General features: G+C 38.3%; 1 protein-coding gene and 4 long non-coding RNA genes across 8 annotated transcripts; 2 read left to right on the top strand and 3 right to left on the bottom strand.

The window, feature by feature from the left end:
- Positions 1 to 4: 4 nt before the first annotated feature.
- On the bottom strand, positions 5 to 7,438 carry LOC120470873 (sialic acid-binding Ig-like lectin 14). 2 transcript variants are annotated; one of them, XM_039660535.2, is made up of 6 exons: positions 7,281 to 7,436; positions 6,598 to 6,655; positions 6,108 to 6,470; positions 5,182 to 5,505; positions 4,818 to 5,084; positions 5 to 1,351 (listed from the first exon to the last, which is right to left on the bottom strand). In XM_039660535.2, the coding sequence occupies exons 2-6, from the start codon at positions 6,644 to 6,646 to the stop codon at positions 1,326 to 1,328; spliced, it is 1,029 nt and encodes a 342-aa protein (XP_039516469.2). In that variant the 5' UTR covers positions 6,647 to 6,655; positions 7,281 to 7,436; the 3' UTR covers positions 5 to 1,325. The 2 variants fall into 2 exon arrangements, with proteins under 2 accessions (XP_039516469.2, XP_088983218.1); XM_089127092.1 differs by lacking the exon at positions 5 to 1,351 and having other exon boundaries at positions 4,031 to 5,084; positions 7,281 to 7,438.
- A 2,147-nt stretch (positions 7,439 to 9,585) lies between these two features.
- Positions 9,586 to 17,951, top strand: LOC120476697 (uncharacterized). 3 transcript variants are annotated; one of them, XR_016149730.1, is made up of 5 exons: positions 9,587 to 9,752; positions 10,667 to 10,766; positions 10,946 to 12,652; positions 13,805 to 13,904; positions 14,083 to 15,026. It is a non-coding gene; the product is annotated as an uncharacterized LOC120476697 (long non-coding RNA). The 3 variants fall into 3 exon arrangements; XR_016149731.1 differs by lacking the exons at positions 13,805 to 13,904; positions 14,083 to 15,026 and adding an exon at positions 16,871 to 17,120 and having other exon boundaries at positions 9,586 to 9,752; XR_016149729.1 differs by lacking the exons at positions 9,587 to 9,752; positions 10,667 to 10,766; positions 10,946 to 12,652; positions 13,805 to 13,904; positions 14,083 to 15,026 and adding exons at positions 15,477 to 15,661; positions 16,871 to 16,968; positions 17,140 to 17,951.
- LOC148965126 (uncharacterized) lies at positions 11,291 to 13,253 on the bottom strand. Its single transcript, XR_016149733.1, has 2 exons — positions 12,651 to 13,253; positions 11,291 to 12,525 (listed from the first exon to the last, which is right to left on the bottom strand). It is a non-coding gene; the product is annotated as an uncharacterized LOC148965126 (long non-coding RNA).
- LOC148965125 (uncharacterized) lies at positions 17,830 to 19,924 on the bottom strand. The gene is made up of 2 exons (XR_016149732.1): positions 18,918 to 19,924; positions 17,830 to 18,785 (listed from the first exon to the last, which is right to left on the bottom strand). It is a non-coding gene; the product is annotated as an uncharacterized LOC148965125 (long non-coding RNA).
- Positions 18,740 to 21,339, top strand: LOC120476711 (uncharacterized). The gene is made up of 3 exons (XR_016149728.1): positions 18,740 to 18,919; positions 20,123 to 20,220; positions 20,392 to 21,339. It is a non-coding gene; the product is annotated as an uncharacterized LOC120476711 (long non-coding RNA).
- The last annotated feature ends 705 nt before the right edge of the window (positions 21,340 to 22,044 follow it).

The raw sequence follows: 22,044 nt of genomic DNA, 5'->3' as shown, positions 1-22,044 counted from the left end.
ACATTGCAAAAAAGGCAGTTTTATTAGTTTTCATTTGTATTAACTGTAATTGTTGCCATGTTATTTTTATTTTATTACATTGACAATCTATTAATTAACTTTCTAGGCACTAATAATCAATTAATATTCAACACAGATTTTACAGAATAACAAAATCAGGTTTAATAATGTACAAACTACAACAAGACCAAATTAAAACGAAAAAAAAAAAACGTCCATATTAAAGAGACTTGTTTATTAAAGGAGTAGTTCACTTTTAAAAAAAAACTTTTGCTGATAATTTACTCACCCCCATGTCATCCAAGATATCCATGTCTTTCTTTCTTCAGTCAAAAAGAAATGAAGGTTTTTGATGAAAACATTATAGCATTTTTATCCATATAATGGACTTCAATGGGAACCAAACGGCTCAAGGTCCAAATGAGAGTTTCAGCACAAACTGTTTAAAGGGCTTTAAACGATTCCAGACGATGAATAAGGGTCTTATCAAGCGAAACGATTGCTCATTAAAAAAAAACTCTCGAACTGTGCGAACTTGTTTATCAAAATGAACAAATCTTTTTTCGTGTCATTTGGTTCATTCAATGAATGAATTGACTCTAGTCTGGAATTTTTTTTTTAATGAGCGATCGTTTTGCTAGATAAGACCCTTATTCATCGTCTTGAATCGTTTAAAGCCCTTTGAACAGTTTGCACTGAAACTGTCTTTTGGATCTTGAACCGTTTGGACCCCAATGAAGTCCATTATAAGGAAAAAATCCTGGAATGTTTTCATCAAAAATCATAATTTCTTTTCGACTGAAGAAAGAAAGACATGGACATATTGGTAGATGACAGTTGGGTGAGTAAATTATCATAAAAAAGTTTTTTTTAACCCCAAATACTAAAGCTGCCTATAGTGAAATGCATTTTACACACAGTATTGCTGTTTGTAGGCGTATCAGACCAATTTTAGGAACTCTTTGGGTATTTAGACAGAAAAAAATAGGGGGGTATAAGGGTAGGGTTAAGATTAGGATTAGGAGTAGGTGGATTAGCACAATATAACGCCTATAGGGTTACAGAATTTGGTGGGTCACAAAATTCGGCATAACACCAGCAATGGAATATGCAGAATAATATCTAGTACCTCCTTAAAAATGTATTATGAATTAATATGAGTAAATTAAAACAGTGGCCGGTAACATGCTAGTATGCCTATCTGAGTGTGTTATAACCATAGGCTACTTATTATTAGAAATAATCGCATTGTTGGTGCACATGTAAGCGTAGTCACTGCTGCTGCTCAGAGTCACTGAACGGCCCTCCTACAAAACCAGCTGCATTTACAGACACAGATGTACATGTTTACCTAAAGGAAGAGAAAATCAATCAAGCCATTACATTATGATTTACAGCACTAATTCTAGATGATCAGACAGTGGCTCCTCATACAATAGTGTCTGAAAGTCATGTTGTGACTGTGTGAAACAAACATCACACATGCTTTTATGGTGAAATTGCATCTTTTTCCTAATTCACAGCATTTATGTTATGTTGTGTTGACCATGCTGGTTTTAAAAATTATATATTACATGAAAATTATAAAAACAATTATATAATCTTTCCATATTTAACTTTTTTAATATAATGTTTGTGTTTGATTTATATAGTTTAAGGTTGTTGTTTTTTTAGCTTTTAAATCTGAAATCTGGGCCCGTATCCCTAAAGCAGTGGCGGCTGCTGGTCTTTCAAAGAGGGGAAGCTCTTTTTTCTTCTTTTTTTTTAAACTCGACTGTCAGGTGTGGGGATGGTGAAAAGAGCGAGGACTCGATGCAGAGTTGATGGGCTTTATTTTATTGATAAAAAAAAAACAAAAAAACAAGGGAAATAGATTGGGAGCAAAAAAGGCAGGTAACGAGGGAGGACATGTGGGGTAATAATCTATTTAAAATAACTAATAATCAGGAAACAAGATGGGAGTCGACACAATGACAGGAAAGCACATATGGCACAACAAACACATGACAAGCACAAGCCATGTGCTCATACCAAACATGACAAAAACACATGACCAATAAAACAAATTAAAAAGCAATTGTGCTCACACAAAATGAGACCTGAAGAACGATGAGAACACTTATAAGACACGTGTTCACACAGAACATGACAACATGAAAGCACACAGCTAGTTTAAAACACAAGCTGTGTGCTATACAGCACAAGACAAAACATGACATGACAGCACGCGGCCGACGTAAACACAAACCATGTGCCACACAATACACAACACACTGAACAGAGCGAACACGACAAGACAGAACGCTAACGTTACGCATGAGTACGACCATAAGGTCATCCTGTGCACTCACAACCGAAAACAAACACGCGGAGAATGCATGTCCGAATCTCAACACAAAACTGAAACCAAACTAGACAGATGTGCCGTGATTCAAACACCACGCCCACGACGGAAGAAATGTGGGAATTAGGTTGAACTGTGAAATATCTGATGAAAATTGCAAATACTAAGAAATATGTTACAGCAGTTCGTCTTTCGAGTAAAATACACACAAAATTCGCGACGAGACTGAGCACGAAGTCTTTAAACTAGCTTCCGCGTCAGCGATTTTTTTATTGGGTGAAATCGCTGTCAATCAAAAGGAGATGCAATCCTCCAATCATCACGCGGACGCCCGGACGCCAGGCCAGCCCACTTCCCTATTAACCCCAGAGACGCCCGGCGTCCGTGGGCGGGACATAATCGCAGCATTTATCCAATGACCGTCTACTTTAACAGCACTGAAAAAAACTGTTCAAAGCAGCCCCATTGAAGTCAATGGACGCCGAGCTTCAACGGGGAAATGCCATAGGAAAATGCATGCACTGTGACGCGCTACAGGTATGCATGAGAAGGAGATCAAGTCAGTCGACCTGCTATTTGTAGCTTATTCTGAACGAACTCGTCTTCGAGATTACCGTGTTCTAACGCATTTTTACTCATTAAAATGTTAACATAATAGTACACATTTGATCATTATTTGTTTGACATTATAGGGGAAGCTGAGCTTCCCTTGCAGTCTTAAAGAAATCTCCACTGCCCTAAAGAATTTTTTGCAAAAAGTGGCTCCTAACGGCCAAATTCTAAGAAAATTCTCAGAGTCATGACGTTTTCTTAGAATTTCCCCTAAAAGTGACACGAAAATCCCAGTTAATATAAAAGCTATTCCTCAAGATTCCTAGCGCTTAAAAGGGCTCCTAATGCCTAGTTCACACTACATGATTTTAAAATGTCGGGCTGAACTGTGCAGTTCACACTACATGACTGAAATCATGAGTGTTCAAGTTGTTTAGCTGTTCACACCACACAACACAACGTGATTGATCCACAACAGGAGGTAACTCACTACACGAGTTAACAACGCACTACATAGAGATACAACCACGATCGGATGATAAGAGCATATCATTTGTGACTCAATGAGAGCTGTTTCAGTACTATAATACGGTCTAAATCCTGAAAATAATCAGCCAAATAACGAGTTGACAACAACACGATTCTATCTGGTCTAGAAACCATGTTTTGTCACGAAAAACCACGCAATAAAACGAACCAGAAATGACGCGAAACTGCAGAGAAGAACACAACACGCGAATATGGACGTCAGACAGAAACTAGTGCTGCACACTGTTTGCTCGACGATCTGCTCTGAGAAAAAAAAAATGCAAAAAAGAAAAAGTAAGATTTACCTGGTGTCCTCAACCCATGCGTTGCTATGATTGGCTGTACTCATGACATCACTGAGATTGAGTCGCGCGACTGCGCGAGATATCTAGCGTGCTAGATATTTTTCTGAGCTCGGTGACCTGTCTGCGAGCTGTCTTTGATGCGTTGTTGGCTCTTTCACACTAACTGATTGGCGAGCGTTAATCGTCCGCTAATCGCCCGCGATTTGCACGCGATAACACCCTGACTTGTCGGCGACTCAACGATTTGCAAATCGGGCTTAAATCGGGCTTAAAATCACGTAGTGTGAACTAGGCTTAAGGCGAGATCTGCTAAGAGCAGGGAAGATGACTTTTAGTGGCTTAGGAGTTCCCCTAAGCAGCTGCACATAATGGCCATTCTCCATTTCTGTGTTTGTAGGATATTTGTTAACAAGCCTTCATAAATAGACCAGCCAGCAATCACAGACATTGATAAAAGCTGAGCCGTGTTACCCTCGTGAGTTGTAACGTTGCAGTTCATTAAGGACAGCCCCTTGAGATAGGCCATCTTGTTTTCAATGGGGTCCATATGGGAGTGAAAGTACAAAACATGCCAGCTAGGATATTAATATGAGCAAATAAGACACGAATAATTATTTGAACAGGGTGTAATGAGCTTAAGTTTTCACATATTTTAGATTCTAATGTTAGGCTATAACCCCTACAGCTTACTATTCATTTTCCAGATATTTTCTTGAATTTGAAATCTTATTTACAATTACAGTCTGCATAAGATTAGAGTGTATTATTATGTTTATTGATTTGAGGGTACATCCTTTGCTCATTATCACCAAAAGTTCATTTTCATCAAACTTGTAGGATCAACCAATCACGGCTTTTGAAATGATGACTCATACCTAGCAACGGGATCAACCACACCTCCTCACTATATAGGATTCTCCATCCATTCCTTGCTCAGAGTTCATTGAAAATGTTCTGGAATCACTTCTAAGCTAAAACTCCTGGCAAGGAATTTTTAGGTTAAGTTAGGAGCTCTCTGGAAGGATACGGGCCCAGAAGTCTAATATAGTAATGACTGTGTGGAAAATGAAGAGACGCTTGATACTCACTCTGGAAGTCCAGCGTCACTGATGCGTTCTGAGTGCCGTGTTCGTTCTGAGCTGTGCAGACGTATCGTCCGCTGTGTGTCGGGTCGGTGTTGCTGATGGTCAGGTTCTGTCCGCTCTGCACTGGTTTCAGTGGTTCTTCAGTGTCTCTGTACCAGGTGTAGTTGAGCACCGGTGGGTTTGCGTCACTGCTGCAGCTCAGAGTCACTGAACGGCCCTCCACAACAAACCCAGATCCAGTCACATGAGCAGATGTGTTTTTAGGGGCGTCTAATGGAGGAGAAAAACATTCAGGCAATTATGTTATGATTTATAGCACTAACTCTAGACGATCAGACAGTATTGAATGAAAGAATCCCTGTCTTACACTGAACAAGTAGGGTACGGGTCTCGTTTTTTGTGATCTGCTGCTGAAGCTGGTGTGTTACAGTGCAAGTGAAATTGGCTGAACGATGACGGGGAGTTACAGTGAAGATCAGATCAGAGATCAGCTCAGTTTGCTCCTGACGCTGCTGTTGAGTGACGCTCTCGTCGAGGAGGTGTTCAGGAGACGAGCTCCATGTGAGATTTGCTGGACGAGAGGAACAGAAGATCTTAGTCGAGCAGCGCAGATTCACAGAGCTTCCCTCCTTCACCTCTTTCACATTCTGCTGATCCTTTAACAGACTCACTTTGGGTTTGGGTGGAGAACCTACAACACATTAACAGTCAAATATTACAGGGTGTAATAATAATAATAATGTAGTTGAATTATTTTTCAATGCAACTCATTTTGTATTGGGGAATTGAGCTGTTTTCTTTGAATGTAGGAGACGTCTGATTCATTAGCCGTGCAGCCGTCTTTAGAAGTAAGTGTTTGAACTTCTGTTTTTGCAGAATCTCTTATTCTGTTGAAGAGTAGCTGGTGAAGTGGATTTACTTATTGTGGAGTTAATGAAAGTTATCATGAGCATTTTAATGTTTGTAATGTTATAAAAAATAATCCCAGTATGCCAGGAAGGTTTTAAAACTTAAGTTACAGTATATTACTTAAAGTTATAAGTTATATTACTAAAAAAACTAGAATAATAACAAAGTGCAGTAAACGGTAAAACTATTTTCACATCAGTGTGTTTATGATTATGATAACTAAAATAATATGATAATTATCAGTTTGCAATATTAAGCATCATAACGGACTGTTTTGTTCAGGTCTGGAAGTGAATGACACCAGAAGCTTCACACTTTCACCTTACACATGGCCACATCACATTTATATTAAGATAGAAGCAGCATGAACAATATGACACTCACCAATGACAGCAATTTCAACTTGGGTGAATATAGGTTTCCTGTAGCTATATTTCAATGGACCGCTTTCAACTCTGAAGACATATGACCCATTATCACTCTGACGGACATTGTGGAAGCGGGTGGTGCAGTTTTTGTCTGTAGAAGTGCCAAATATTTCTCCTTTTAACAATCCAGCGTTGGGTTGATCTGAGTTAAACACTTCAGTGAGAGGCGTTTCGTCTTTATACCATATTCTCTTTGCATTATCTGTGAGGTATTTTTCATATTTTTGATCAACATCAAATGTGCAGGGTATGAAAACACAGGATCCTTTTAGAGCTTCTACTTTCTCCGGCAGACTGATATCAACACCACAAAGAGCTCCTAAAACACACAGACAAGAGGAACTGATCACACAAAGTTTACATGCAGAATAAACTGTTGCATTTATTCATATGAAAATGCTTTCAGAATATTAATTCAGCAGAGGAATAATCTATAAGAATGAAACCTTGCATCAGACATCCAGTGAGGAGGAACGTCACAGATATTTCCATCATTCACTTCACCTTACAACAGAAAATACAAACACAAAGTATGCACTCTTAATAGAAATACAAAGTATGCAATCTTAATAGAAATACAAAATATACACCTTAAATAGAAATACAAATTAAACTCTTAATACAAATAAAAAGTATAAGTTTTAAAATAAAGGCTATTGGCATTGATGGTTTCTTGAAGATCCTTTAATATCCATGTAATCTTTCCATTTCATAAAAGGTTATTTAAAAAAGTGAAAAAACAATGTTCTTTAGATTATAAAAAAGCTCTTCATATTAAGAAAAATGGTTCGTTTAAGAAGTGTTTACTGAATGTTTCCATAAATTGTTCTTCTGTGGAAACGCGTGTGAAAATCCCTTTGAAACCTTTAATTTAAGAGTGTATAAACTTAATAACAACTTAATAACAGTTATGTCCTTTTTAAACTTTGGTGTAAACATTATTTCTAAATCCAAAAACTTGTTTTAAAGTTTTTCATGAGTGAGAGAAATGTCATGAGAAAACAAATATGAAAGTCTTATTTTATTTATTTTTAAAAAAATAGTTTAATCTTAAACATGTTTTACAACCTGAGTGTCAAAAAACTGACAGTCTCAAACCAACGAAGTGTGTTGTGTGTAAATGACTTACCAGAGAAGAGTGAAAGAGCGACTGTGTGTGACTCTTCTACACTGGATAGAGGGAGATCTGTGTGTGAAAACAACACTTTTGTACTTCTATTACAGTTTTTACCACTTCCCCTTTCAGTCCGAACTAAAGTAGCCTGTTATGACAAAAAATCTTTAAAACAGACATTACTGCGTACACTGTAAAAATCAATATGCTTTATCTAATCAATAAAATTGTGGCAACAGATTACAAGCAATATTATTTATTAAATTGAACAAATTAGAATTGAGTAATAGTTAATCAAATTAACATTCTAATTAATTCTAATTTCTACAATTTAATTAATAATATTGCTTGTAATATGTTGCCACAATTTTATTGATTAGATAAAGCATATTATTTTTTTCAGCGTAAGAGACACTCAGAGTCAAATTAATAAAAGGAAAAGAGGTTTATTGTTCTTGCAAGAATAAGGCTCAATCACTAACACAGATTGGGATACTGTGAAGTGAAATGACACCCAGAACACAAGCCGGAGTCTGTCTATAATATATCTCTCCCAAGGTTATTTACTGCAGGCCAAGCCTCTCTGTAAAATTCCACAAGCAATAGGATTCACATTTACCGCTAACCCCCTCTATCCTCCCCAGTCTAAGATGACCTCTGACCCGGCCGGTTCTCTGGTGCCTCACGCCACTCTTGATAAAGGAAAGACAAATTACCTCCTTCACGGATAGCAAAACCATAAGACATTCCTCTGTTATTACATATAGTAGGTAAACAGATAAAAACACAAGACCCAATAATCAAACCTTTCAAACCATCAGACCATTCAATAGTATGACTGTGTTTCTAACAATGGAAAGCTTAATGCAAATGGGTGGAGTGTCCCTTTAAATATGAAGCCAAAGACCTCGGGTTACAGACACTTCTCAGAAGATAACAACTTACAGGGCTGAAACCTCACACATTCAAGATTCACACAATTGACACTGACACGCTCTCACGCCACGTCCCTTTTAACACGCAGTGAAAAATTGCAGGTTTTTCTGTCATTTTTTGAACCACTTTTTTTGATGTCTGTGGGACCAAATGTTGACATTTGTGGATGTATTTTCACAACTTCTATAACTGAAGTCCCATGTTTCAAAAGGGTGGAGGTCATGTTTTCTATAACTTGTATTTACATTTATGCATTTGGCTGACGCTGTTATCCAAAGTGACTTATATTGCATTACATATTAGTTCTTGGTTTGCCTGGGAATCAAACCCATGTTAACTCATGATAATTTGCAAAAATATTGCATATTAATCATGTAAATTTCCTGCACCTGTCATAAATGTCCAAATGAGGTCCAAAACAATTACCAAGTTCAAAGGTCAAATGTTGAATGTCAGACATCCAAGTTGGGTCATGGTTGGACGTCCAAATAGTGGACCCGTTTGGACGTCGAATAGATGTCCAGATTTTGTCGTTGACCGACGGACCCAATATAGACATGATCTGCACGTCTATCCGATGTCCAATGTTTAGTGGGTGTGTTGAAAGATACACACAGGACAAGTGCTTTGGAGAATGGATGGGTAGATGATGGGCACATGAGACCATAAGTGTGTTAATCTGCTTCTTCTTGAGGACAATAAGTGTAAGTATTATTATTATGAAAACAGCAGGATCAGAAGTGTATGATGAAGATCTTCAGGTTTACTAACTAGAGAACTTCCAGACTGGTGTGTTGGACTGTTTTTTTTTTTTTTTTTTGCATAAAATCTGATGATTTATCATGATTAACAAAATGTTATTTTCAAGTTATGTAAGTGTTGTCAGTTTGAGTTTGATAATAAAGTTGTTAATGACCATTTTTGTGATTGTTTAGACATTTGATACAACTTGTTTTAATAAATAGTTCGGAATATTTCTTCCCACATATAACAAAACATTTTGTACACGTAACTCAAATGATGCAGATTCAATCCTGAGCAGACATTTTTTAAAACATCCTAACATTACTTCTAAACAGATAAAACAATAAAGTTGATCATACTATCAACGATAAACAAAAGAAAATGACCGGAACACTTTAGAGTAAAAGCTGACAGACCCAAGATCACAAAAGCTAAAACAAAAAAAAACTCACCAATGGAGGGCGAAACACTTTTTTATTCATTTATTTTTCATTCACTGTTTATTATTAGACTCGATTTGCAACGGTGTAATTCACACAAATCACCACAGGAGGGAGCAACACTTTTATGTATATTCATTTCGCAGAATGACAGAAACCGAAGCGCAGTTTTCATCCGCTCCACTAGGCGGCGTGAGCGGGCATCACTGTCAGAGCGACTCCTTCGGGTCCTTGGCAACATTGACGCTTGTTGATGACAGACGCTACAACATGTGCAGATGACAGCCACACAACTGGACATATTTCAGCAAATAAACCGACATACAGTCCGATAACATGCGGGAATTGAGTGTCATTTAACTTCTCGGTAAGTAACTTTGCACATAAAGTGAATTTCTTTTGTAAAATGATATCGCGACCCTTAATGTTTTGTATAATTGTATTTTTCACTGATGCATCGTTCTGCTGAAGTGTCATCATAGCAGGGCTCGTCAGTGTAATGTTCATGGTGTCTGTAAACTAAATGTTATTTAAGTTTGTTATGAAAGCATTCGCGTCTTCTATAAAAAGAGAAAAACTCTTATTTTTTTCTGAACACACACTACCTTCAGAAGAGCAAATTAATCGGGTGTTGCTTTACATTTATAATCAGAATAATAAGGAATGCTGTTTTTATATTTTTTTTCTTTACATGCTGTTGTTGTTATTGTAGTCTTACTGTAGGTAATATACTGGATTGATGTTTGTTAATAGAGTCAGTTGCTCTGATGTTTCTGCTGCTTCATGCTTGTGTAGAGCTCAAGTGATTTTACTTCTAATGAAAACCATCATACATACAGTCCAGAACAGAACAGAACAGAACAGGGTTAAAACCGTGTGCAGGAAACAGCCTTTTAGGATTACTGTACATTTAAAACTTCAGCTAGTCCCAATTATGGTTCAATCACGTAAGCTACACCAGTTATTTTGTCAAGAGATTTCTTGTTTATTTTTGTGTTACATTGATGTGTCATTGCACACAATACTTCTATGCAAGCTAAACTATAGCTCATCCCTAATCTCTCCTCAGCAAACATACACAAACACACTCTGATTTCTCAAAATATAATTTAAATAATTTTATACTTTTAATGTATTCAGTTTCCTTCTATTGACTAGTCTTTAGACTAACTTTCACATTCTCATTTATAGCTGTAGAATATATAGAGTATTTCTAAAACTATCTTTTTAATCTTTAAAAAAAATAATAATATTCTTTTTTGTTCATGTCTTTCCTTACAGAAGGAATGTGTTTGGACCATTACATCCAGTCATCAGAAGCAGAGCTGTGGGACGTGTGGACAGACATTGACTGTAATGATGGACTTCTGCTGATGGACAGGTAATGTACATGCTTATGTTTTACTGTACTAAACATGTAGGTTCCCATCATTTTCTTTTTGAAGGGCCTCCCCCTTTGAAAAGCAAATGATGGGAACCTAAGCGGGTGGGGAAGGGACGAGGAGGCGAAATTTTTATATAAAAAAAAAAAATATATTTTTTTTCCTTGTTTCCAAAAAGCATAACCCCTGCTGCTGACTGTCCCGGAAGCTCCGGGGGGAGACCGTACTGGTATCCCCCTCCTTTGGGCGCGCCACTCACACAACATCCACTCCTATCGCGGAGATCTGGCTGGGATCAAACCAGCAACCTCTGAACCCGTGAGGCAGCGCTCTTACCTGTGAGCCACAGATCTCTTGCTGATGATGTGCTGGAACTTATATTTCAGTGTTATCCTGAGAGTTTCCAATAAAGCAGTTAAAGTGAGATTCGAACCCACGTCTTCATCAGTCTTGACCTCAGAGAGTGTGTGTTTATCCGCTCGCCCATCATGGATTTCACGTTGACAGCTGGTTTTGTGGCCCCTTGTCTAATGAGAACTATTGAAAGTCAGCAATAGTGGGACTTGAACTCAGGACGCTGTGATTGAAACACAACTCTTTCTCTCCTGAGCCACTGAGACTGCTGAGATGAAGAGCATTTTCAACCGGTTTGATCCAGAGTTGTGTGTTAAATGATGAATAACTTCAACAAACATTGATCTGAAACCTGGGATTTGAACCAGGACTGTCTGGTTGGTGAGGTTGACAACTATCCACTGAACCGCAGAGACTGTGAATCAATGATGTTGTTTTAGATTTCAAGTTTAAGGTTCTTAGCGTATGTTAAAGATTATTGTCATTGATTAATAATTCATTGACTACTCAGATCTATTCTTTATAAAATGATTTTATTTTTAAGTTATTCTTTATATCAACTGTATCAGTGTGCGTGTTGTGTCCTATCGTCTGTCTATATAAATATACATGCAAAAAAAGTCAGATCTAAAATTATTTTCGCCCTGCTGTGGTGATTTGTGTGAATTACACTATTGCAAATCAAGTCTAATAAACATAAGAGTGTGCCCTCCTGTGGTGATTTGTGTGAATTACACTATTGCAAATCAAGTCTAATAAACATAAGAGTGTCGCCCTCCTGTGGTGATTTGTGTGAATTACACCGCTGCAAATCGAGTCTAAAAAACATAAGTGGTGTGCCCTCCTGTGGTGATTTGTGTGAATTACACCGCTGCAAATCGAGTCTAAAAAACATAAGTGGTGTGCCCTCCTGTGGTGATTTGTGTGAATTACATATAGAGAGTAAAAGAAAAGTGGTGATTGTGTGAATCACACCGTTGCAAACCGAGTCCGATCGAATCTAAAAAACATAAGTGTTTCGCCCTCCTGTGGTGATTTGTGTGAATTACACCGCTGCAAATTTCTTCTGTCTTCTCTGTTCTGTCCTTATGTTAAAATACATACATACATAACGTTACACACACACACACACACACACACACACATATATATATATATATACAAAAAACTAGACTTTCTCATTCAAAGGAAATCATTATTTTCTGCACCACAGAGCTTGTCAAACATGTTGCTGCTGTAATTTCACAGGAACTTTAATCCAAAGTCTCAGATGTGATCCGACGAGAGTAAAGTGCAGTTTTCCTCCGCTCCTCAAGGCGGCAGAAGCGGGTTCTCCTTCAGTCTGACGCTTCTGCTGCTTAACAACATGACACTTGATGACAATCACAACAACGCGAGCAGATACTGCAGATAGGAAGATGACAGCTCTTAATGTCACTTTAACAGCACATATTACAGCTCAACCGCAAATAAAACTGACGCAATCAAACGACACATAAATGAGGAACCGAGTGCGGCACAAGACTCACCTGTAAGTAACTTTTACTTTAGCATGAAGTCAAGTTCTCTTGTCAGTCGCTATTGTAGCGTTACCTTTTTAATCTTTGAATGAATCGCCCTCTGATATTCACACTGTAAAGTGTAATAAGAAGGACTCAGATGATATTGCAGTGTTTTCTGGGTGTATGTGAGAGTCAGCAGGAGTTGTGTCTTGTGTGAAGCTCTGATGTTCTCCTGTTGCTTCCTGCTTTTATTCTACTTCCTGTTATGACTGGGATCTGAGAGTGAAAACTGCCTTTAGAATGGTATGCAATTAAAATGTCACAGTATTACTACAAGCATGAAACAATACAAGTAAAGAGCAGTGACTAGACACTTTGCAATTGGTTTTCTTTGCATAGCATTTCTAATATTGTTCTGATGTTTTGTAGGTTTGGCTTTCTGTGAATGGGGAGTTAGTTTTTAGTTCTGTGTGTTCAGTGTTTTTATAATTGTGTGTGGCCTGTAAGACAGTGATTAAGTTGAATCTCTAGTTGTTGTTACATGTATAAGATTCAAATGAATCGTCCTCTGATTTATGTGTAGTGAAGTAGAATAATAAGCAATTGTTTCTAGTCTCTTTTGTTATTAGTTTTCTTACTGTATGTAATAATAATCTAGTGGATTGATGCGTGTTAATAGAATCAGTTGATGTGTGTGTGTGTGTGTGTGTGTGTGTGTCTGCTGCTTGTATTGTATCGTAGAGATGCAGTGCCTTTCTTCTAATGAAAACTGTCAGGATCAATCCTTGTGCAGGAACATGTCTTTTAGGGTTACTGTTGTGTGAAGGAAGGTTTCATCTTAAAGTTATAACTCCACTTGGGCAGTTCTTTACAGTGTACATGTTTAAGCATCAAGCGTCAGCGCTCACACCGAAGGCTTTATTTCTATTCAGTGTTTGTGTCCATTTGTAGCCTGTAAAACTGTAATTCAAATCATAGATTATTATTGATACAGCCTTACTGAACTATACTATATTATTATAATAGTAATATATTTTCACACTGTACAACTTTAGGCTTTTAATTTATTCCATTTCCTTTTATTAACTAGTCTTTAGACTAACTTTCACATTGTCATTTATAGATGTAGAATATTGAGTATTTCTAAAACTAATCTTTTTTTTTCTTGTCTTTCCTTACAGAAGGAATGTGTTTGGACCATTACATCCAGTCATCAGAAGCAGAGCTGTGGGACGTGTGGACAGACATTGACTGTAATGATGGACGTCTGCTGATGGACAGGTAATGTAAATGCTTGTTTTACTGTACTAAACATGTAGGTTCCCATCATTTTCTTTTTGAAGGGCCTCCCCCTTTGAAAAGCAAATGATGGGAACCTAAGCGGGTGGGGAAGGGACGAGGAGGCGAAATTTTTATATAAAAAAAAAAAAAAATATTTTTTTTCCTTGTTTCCAAAAAGCATAACCCCTGCTGCTGACTGTCCCGGAAGCTCCGGGGGGAGACCGTACTGGTATCCCCCTCCTTTGGGCGCGCCACTCACACAACATCCACTCCTATCGCGGAGATCTGGCTGGGATCAAACCAGCAACCTCTGAACCCGTGAGGCAGCGCTCTTACCTGTGAGCCACAGATCTCTTGCTGATAAATGTGCTGGAACTTATATTTCACTGTTATCCTGAGAGTTTCCAATAAAGCAGTTTCAAAAAAGTGAAGATTCAAACCTGTGTCTTCATCAGTCTTGACCTCAGAGAGTGTGTGTTTATCCGCTCGCCCATCATGGATTTCACGTTGACAGCTGGTTTTGGGGCCCCTTGTCTAATGAGAACTATTGAAAGTCAGCAATAGTGGGACTTGAACTCAGGACGCTGTGATCGAAACACAACTCTTTCTCTCCTGAGCCACTGAGACTGCTGAGATGAAGAGCGTTTTCAACCGGTTTGATCCAGAGTTTTGTGTTAAATGATGAATAACTTTAACAAACATGGATCTGAAACAGGACTTTCTGGTTGGTAAGGTTGACAACTATCCACTGAGCCGCAGAGACTGTGAGTCAATTATGTTGTTTTAGATTTCAAGTTTAAAGTTCTTAGCGTATGTAAAAGATTATCGTCATTGATTAATAATTCATTGACTACTCAGATCTATTCTTATAAAAAAAGTTTTTATTTTTAAGTTATTCTTTGTATCAACTGTATCAGTGTGTGTGTGTGTTGTGAATTGTGTTGTCCTATCGTCTTTCTATATAAATGCAAAAAAAGTCAGATCTAAAATTATTTTAGCCCTCCTGTGGTGATTTGTGTGAATTACACCGTTGCAAATAAAGTCTAAAAAACATAAAAGTGTCGCCCTCCTGTGGTGATTTGTATGAATCACACCGTTGCAAATAAAGTCTAAAAAACATAAGTGGTGTGCCCTCCTGTGGTGATTTGTGTGAATTACATATAGAGAGTAAAAGAAAAGTGATGATTTGTGTGAATCACACCGTTGCAAACCGAGTCCGATCGAGTCAAATAAACATAAGTGTTTCGCCCTCCTGTGGTGATTTGTGTGAATTACACCGCTGCAAATTTCTTCTGTCCTCTCTGTTCTGTCCTTCTGTTAAAATACATACATACATAACGTTACACACACACACACATACATACAAAAAAAACTAGGCTTTCTCATTCAAAAGCAAATCATTATTTTCTGCACCACAGAGCTTGTCAAACATGTTGCTGCTGCAATTTTACAGGAACTTTAATACAAAGTCTCAGATGTGATCTCGCCACTGTAACCCGACGAGAGTAAAGTGCAGTTTTCCTCCGCTCCACAAGGCGGCAGAAGCGGGTTCTCCTTCAGTCTGACGCTTCTGCTGCTTGACAACATGACACTTGATGACAATCACAACAACACGAGCAGATCCTGCAGATGAGAAGATGACAGCTCTTAATGTCACTTTAACAGCACATATTGCAGCTCAACCGCAAATAAAACCGACGCAATCAAACGACACATAAATGAGGGAACCGAGTAACGTTACGGCACAAGACTCACCTGTAAGTAACTTTTACTTTAGCATGAAGTCAAGTTCTCTTGTCAGTCGCTATTGTAGCGTTACCTTTTTAATCTTTGAATGAATCGCCCTCTGATATTCACACTGTAAAGTGTAATAAGAAGGACTCAGTTGATATTGCAGTGTTTTCTGGGTGTATGTGAGAGTCAGCAGGAGTTGTGTCTTGTGTGAAGCTCTGATGTTCTCCTGTTGCTTCCTGCTTTTATTCTACTTCCTGTTATGACTGGGATCTGAGAGTGAAAACTGCCTTTAGAATGGTATGCAATTAAAATGTCACAGTATTACTACAAGCATGAAACAATACAAGTAAAGAGCAGTGACTAGACACTTTGCAATTGGTTTTCTTTGCATAGCATTTCTAATATTGTTCTGATGTTTTGTAGGTTTGGCTTTCTGTGAATGGGGAGTTAGTTTTTAGTTCTGTGTGTTCAGTGTTTTTATAATTGTGTGTGGCCTGTAAGACAGTGATTAAGTTGAATCTCTAGTTGTTGTTACATGTATAAGATTCAAATGAATCGTCCTCTGATTTATGTGTAGTGAAGTAGAATAATAAGCAATTGTTTCTAGTCTCTTTTGTTATTAGTTTTCTTACTGTATGTAATAATAATCTAGTGGATTGATGCGTGTTAATAGAATCAGTTGATGTGTGTGTGTGTGTGTGTGTGTGTGTGTGTGTGAGTGTGTGAGTGTGTGTGTGTGTGTGTCTGCTGCTTGTATTGTATCGTAGAGATGCAGTGCCTTTCTTCTAATGAAAACTGTCAGGATCAATCCTTGTGCAGGAACATGTCTTTTAGGGTTACTGTTGTGTGAAGGAAGGTTTCATCTTAAAGTTGTAACTCCACTTGGGCAGTTCTTTACAGTGTACATGTTTAAGCATCAGCTCTCACACTGAAAATATGTTGCAAAGTATATGAAAATGATGCTACGATTTGAATTAGTTTTACAGCCTACAAATGGACACAAACTCTGAATAGGGAAAAAGCCTTATTTCCACCCGAAAGAAGGCCTTTTTTTCTTATTCAGTGTTTGTGTCAAATCACATAGCATCATTTTCATGAACTTTGCAACATATTTTCACACAGATTTAAGACTTGTTTTTTAGTAGTCAGTCTACTTTTATTTAGATGAACTTAAGTTGAATGTTATTCAGTATGTACATGTAGTAATGTCTGTGTCTGTATTTCCTCTACAGGACACGGGATGTGTTTGGAGTGTCCAGTCATCAGAAGCAGAGCTGTGGGACGTGTGGACAGACATTGACTGTAATGATGGACGTCTGCTGATGGACAGGTAATGTAAATGCTTGTTTTACTGTACTAAACATGTAGGTTCCCATCATTTTCTTTTTGAAGGGCCTCCCCCTTTGAAAAGCAAATGATGGGAACCTAAGCGGGTGGGGAAGGGACGAGGAGGCGAAATTTTTATATAAAACAAATATTTTTTTTCCTTGTTTCCAAAAAGCATAACCCCTGCTGCTGACTGTCCCGGAAGCTCCGGGGGGAGACTGTACTGGTATCCCCCTCCTTTGGGCGCGCCACTCACACAACATCCACTCCTATCGCGGAGATCTGGCTGGGATCAAACCAGCAACCTCTGAACCCGTGAGGCAGCGCTCTTACCTGTGAGCCACAGATCTCTTGCTGATGATGTGCTGGAACTTATATTTCACTGTTATCCTGAGAGTTTCCAATAAAGCAGTTAAAGTGAGATTCGAACCCACGTCTTCATCAGTCTTGTCCTCAGAGAGTGTGTGTTTATCCGCTCGCCCATCATGGATTTCACGTTGACAGCTGGTTTTGTGGCCCCTTGTCTAATGAGAACTATTGAAAGTCAGCAATAGTGGGACTTGAACTCAGGACGCTGTGATTGAAACACAACTCTTTCTCTCCTGAGCCACTGAGTCTGCTGAGATGAAGAGCGTTTTCAACCGGTTTGATCCAGAGTTGTGTGTTAAATGATGAATAACTTCAACAAACATGGATCTGAAACCTGGGATTTGAACCAGGACTGTCTGGTTGGTGAGGTTGACAACTATCCACTGAACCGCAGAGACTGTGAATCAATGATGTTGTTTTAGATTTCAAGTTTAAGGTTCTTAGCGTATGTTAAAGATTATTGTCATTGATTAATAATTCATTGACTACTCAGATCTATTCTTTATAAAATGATTTTATTTTTAAGTTATTCTTTGTATCAACTGTATCAGTGTGCGTGTTGTGTCCTATCGTCTGTCTATATAAATATACATGCAAAAAAAGTCAGATCTAAAATTATTTTCGCCCTGCTGTGGTGATTTGTGTGAATTACACTATTGCAAATCAAGTCTAATAAACATAAGAGTGTGCCCTCCTGTGGTGATTTGTGTGAATTACACTATTGCAAATCAAGTCTAATAAACATAAGAGTGTCGCCCTCCTGTGGTGATTTGTGTGAATTACACTATTGCAAATCAAGTCTAATAAACATAAGAGTGTCGCCCTCCTGTGGTGATTTGTGTGAATTACACTATTGCAAATCAAGTCTAATAAACATAAGAGTGTCGCCCTCCTGTGGTGATTTGTGTGAATTACACCGCTGCAAATCGAGTCTAAAAAACATAAGTGGTGTGCCCTCCTGTGGTGATTTGTGTGAATTACATATAGAGAGTAAAAGAAAAGTGGTGATTGTGTGAATCACACCGTTGCAAACCGAGTCCGATCGAATCTAAAAAACATAAGTATTTCGCCCTCCTGTGGTGATTTTTGTGAATTACACCGCTGCAAATTTCTTCTGTCTTCTCTGTTCTGTCCTTATGTTAAAATACATACATACATAACGTTACACACACACACACACACACACACACACACACACATATATATATACAAAAAACTAGACTTTCTCATTCAAAGGAAATCATTATTTTCTGCACCACAGAGCTTGTCAAACATGTTGCTGCTGTAATTTCACAGGAACTTTAATCCAAAGTCTCAGATGTGATCTGACGAGAGTAAAGTGCAGTTTTCCTCCGCTCCTCAAGGCGGCAGAAGCGGGTTCTCCTTCAGTCTGACGCTTCTGCTGCTTGACAACATGACACTTGATGACAATCACAACAACACGAGCAGATCCTGCAGATGAGAAGATGACAGCTCTTAATGTCACTTTAACAGCACATATTACAGCTCAACCGCAAATAAAACCGACGCAATCAAACGACACATAAATGAGGGAACCGAGTAACGTTACGGCACAAGACTCACCTGTAAGTAACTTTTACTTTAGCATGAAGTCAAGTTCTCTTGTCAGTCGCTATTGTAGCGTTACGTTTTTAATCTTTGAATGAATCGCCCTCTGATATTCACACTGTAAAGTGTAATAAGAAGGACTCAGTTGATATTGCAGTGTTTTCTGGGTGTATGTGAGAGTCAGCAGGAGTTGTGTCTTGTGTGAAGCTCTGATGTTCTCCTGTTGCTTCCTGCTTTTATTCTACTTCCTGTTATGACTGGGATCTGAGAGTGAAAACTGCCTTTAGAATGGTATGCAATTAAAATGTCACAGTATTACTACAAGCATGAAACAATACAAGTAAAGAGCAGTGACTAGACACTTTGCAATTGGTTTTCTTTGCATAGCATTTCTAATATTGTTCTGATGTTTTGTAGGTTTGGCTTTCTGTGAATGGGGAGTTAGTTTTTAGTTCTGTGTGTTCAGTGTTTTTATAATTGTGTGTGGCCTGTAAGACAGTGATTAAGTTGAATCTCTAGTTGTTGTTACATGTATAAGATTCAAATGAATCGTCCTCTGATTTATGTGTAGTGAAGTAGAATAATAAGCAATTGTTTCTAGTCTCTTTTGTTATTAGTTGTCTTACTTTATGTAATAATAATCTAGTGGATTGATGCGTGTTAATAGAATCAGTTGATGTGTGTGTGTGTGTGTGTGTGTGTGTGAGTGTGTGAGTGTGTGTGTGTGTGTGTCTGCTGCTTGTATTGTATCGTAGAGATGCAGTGCCTTTCTTCTAATGAAAACTGTCAGGATCAATCCTTGTGCAGGAACATGTCTTTTAGGGTTACTGTTGTGTGAAGGAAGGTTTCATCTTAAAGTTGTAACTCCACTTGGGCAGTTCTTTACAGTGTACATGTTTAAGCATCAGCTCTCACACTGAAAATATGTTGCAAAGTATATGAAAATGATGCTACGATTTGAATTAGTTTTACAGCCTACAAATGGACACAAACTCTGAATAGGGAAAAAGCCTTATTTCCACCCGAAAGAAGGCCTTTTTTTCTTATTCAGTGTTTGTGTCAAATCACATAGCATCATTTTCATGAACTTTGCAACATATTTTCACACAGATTTAAGACTTGTTTTTTAGTAGTCAGTCTACTTTTATTTAGATGAACTTAAGTTGAATGTTATTCAGTATGTACATGTAGTAATGTCTGTGTCTGTATTTCCTCTACAGGACACGGGATGTGTTTGGAGTGTCCAGTCATCAGAAGCAGAGCTGTGGGACGTGTGGACAGACATTGACTGTAATGATGGACTTCTGCTGATGGACAGGTAATGTACATGCTTGTTTTACTGTACTAAACATGTAGGTTCCCATCATTTTCTTTTTGAAGGGCCTCCCCCTTTGAAAAGCAAATGATGGGAACCTAAGCGGGTGGGGAAGGGACGAGGAGGCGAAATTTTTATATAAAACAAATATTTTTTTTCCTTGTTTCCAAAAAGCATAACCCCTGCTGCTGACTGTCCCGGAAGCTCCGGGGGGAGACCGTACTGGTATCCCCCTCCTTTGGGCGCGCCACTCACACAACATCCACTCCTATCGCGGAGATCTGGCTGGGATCAAACCAGCAACCTCTGAACCCGTGAGGCAGCGCTCTTACCTGTGAGCCACAGATCTCTTGCTGATGATGTGCTGGAACTTATATTTCACTGTTATCCTGAGAGTTTCCAATAAAGCAGTTAAAGTGAGATTCGAACCCACGTCTTCATCAGTCTTGTCCTCAGAGAGTGTGTGTTTATCCACTCGCCCATCATGGATTTCACGTTGACAGCTGGTTTTGGGGCCCCTTGTCTAATGAGAACTATTGAAAGTCAGCAATAGTGGGACTTGAACTCAGGACGCTGTGATTGAAACACAACTCTTTCTCTCCTGAGCCACTGAGACTGCTGAGATGAAGAGCGTTTTCAACCGGTTTGATCCAGAGTTGTGTGTTAAATGATGAATAACTTCAACAAACATGGATCTGAAACCTGGGATTTGAACCAGGACTGTCTGGTTGGTGAGGTTGACAACTATCCACTGAACCGCAGAGACTGTGAATCAATGATGTTGTTTTAGATTTCAAGTTTAAGGTTCTTAGCGTATGTTAAAGATTATTGTCATTGATTAATAATTCATTGACTACTCAGATCTATTCTTTATAAAATGATTTTATTTTTAAGTTATTCTTTGTATCAACTGTATCAGTGTGCGTGTTGTGTCCTATCGTCTGTCTATATAAATATACATGCAAAAAAAGTCAGATCTAAAATTATTTTCGCCCTGCTGTGGTGATTTGTGTGAATTACACTATTGCAAATCAAGTCTAATAAACATAAGAGTGTGCCCTCCTGTGGTGATTTGTGTGAATTACACTATTGCAAATCAAGTCTAATAAACATAAGAGTGTCGCCCTCCTGTGGTGATTTGTGTGAATTACACTATTGCAAATCAAGTCTAATAAACATAAGAGTGTCGCCCTCCTGTGGTGATTTGTGTGAATTACACCACTGCAAATCGAGTCTAAAAAACATAAGTGGTGTGCCCTCCTGTGGTGATTTGTGTGAATTACATATAGAGAGTAAAAGAAAAGTGGTGATTGTGTGAATCACACCGTTGCAAACCGAGTCCGATCGAATCTAAAAAACATAAGTATTTCGCCCTCCTGTGGTGATTTTTGTGAATTACACCGCTGCAAATTTCTTCTGTCTTCTCTGTTCTGTCCTTATGTTAAAATACATACATACATAACGTTACACACACACACACACACACACACACACACACACACACACACACACACACACACACACACACACACACACACAAATATATATACAAAAAACTAGACTTTCTCATTCAAAGAAAATCATTATTTTCTGCACCACAGAGCTTGTCAAACATGTTGCTGCTGTAATTTCACAGGAACTTTTTTTTTTTTTTTTTTTTTACAGGAACTTTAATCCAAAGTCTCAGATGTGATCTGACGAGAGTAAAGTGCAGTTTTCCTCCGCTCCTCAAGGCGGCAGAAGCGGGTTCTCCTTCAGTCTGACGCTTCTGCTGCTTGACAACATGACACTTGATGACAATCACAACAACACGAGCAGATCCTGCAG

Source organism: Pimephales promelas, chromosome 24 (assembly GCF_988280905.1).
Source record: "Pimephales promelas chromosome 24, fPimPro1.hap1.1, whole genome shotgun sequence".
Taxonomy (NCBI): Eukaryota; Metazoa; Chordata; class Actinopteri; order Cypriniformes; family Leuciscidae; genus Pimephales; species Pimephales promelas.
Note: the sequence above shows the minus strand (reverse complement) of the source record. Positions and strands in the feature narration are given on the sequence as shown.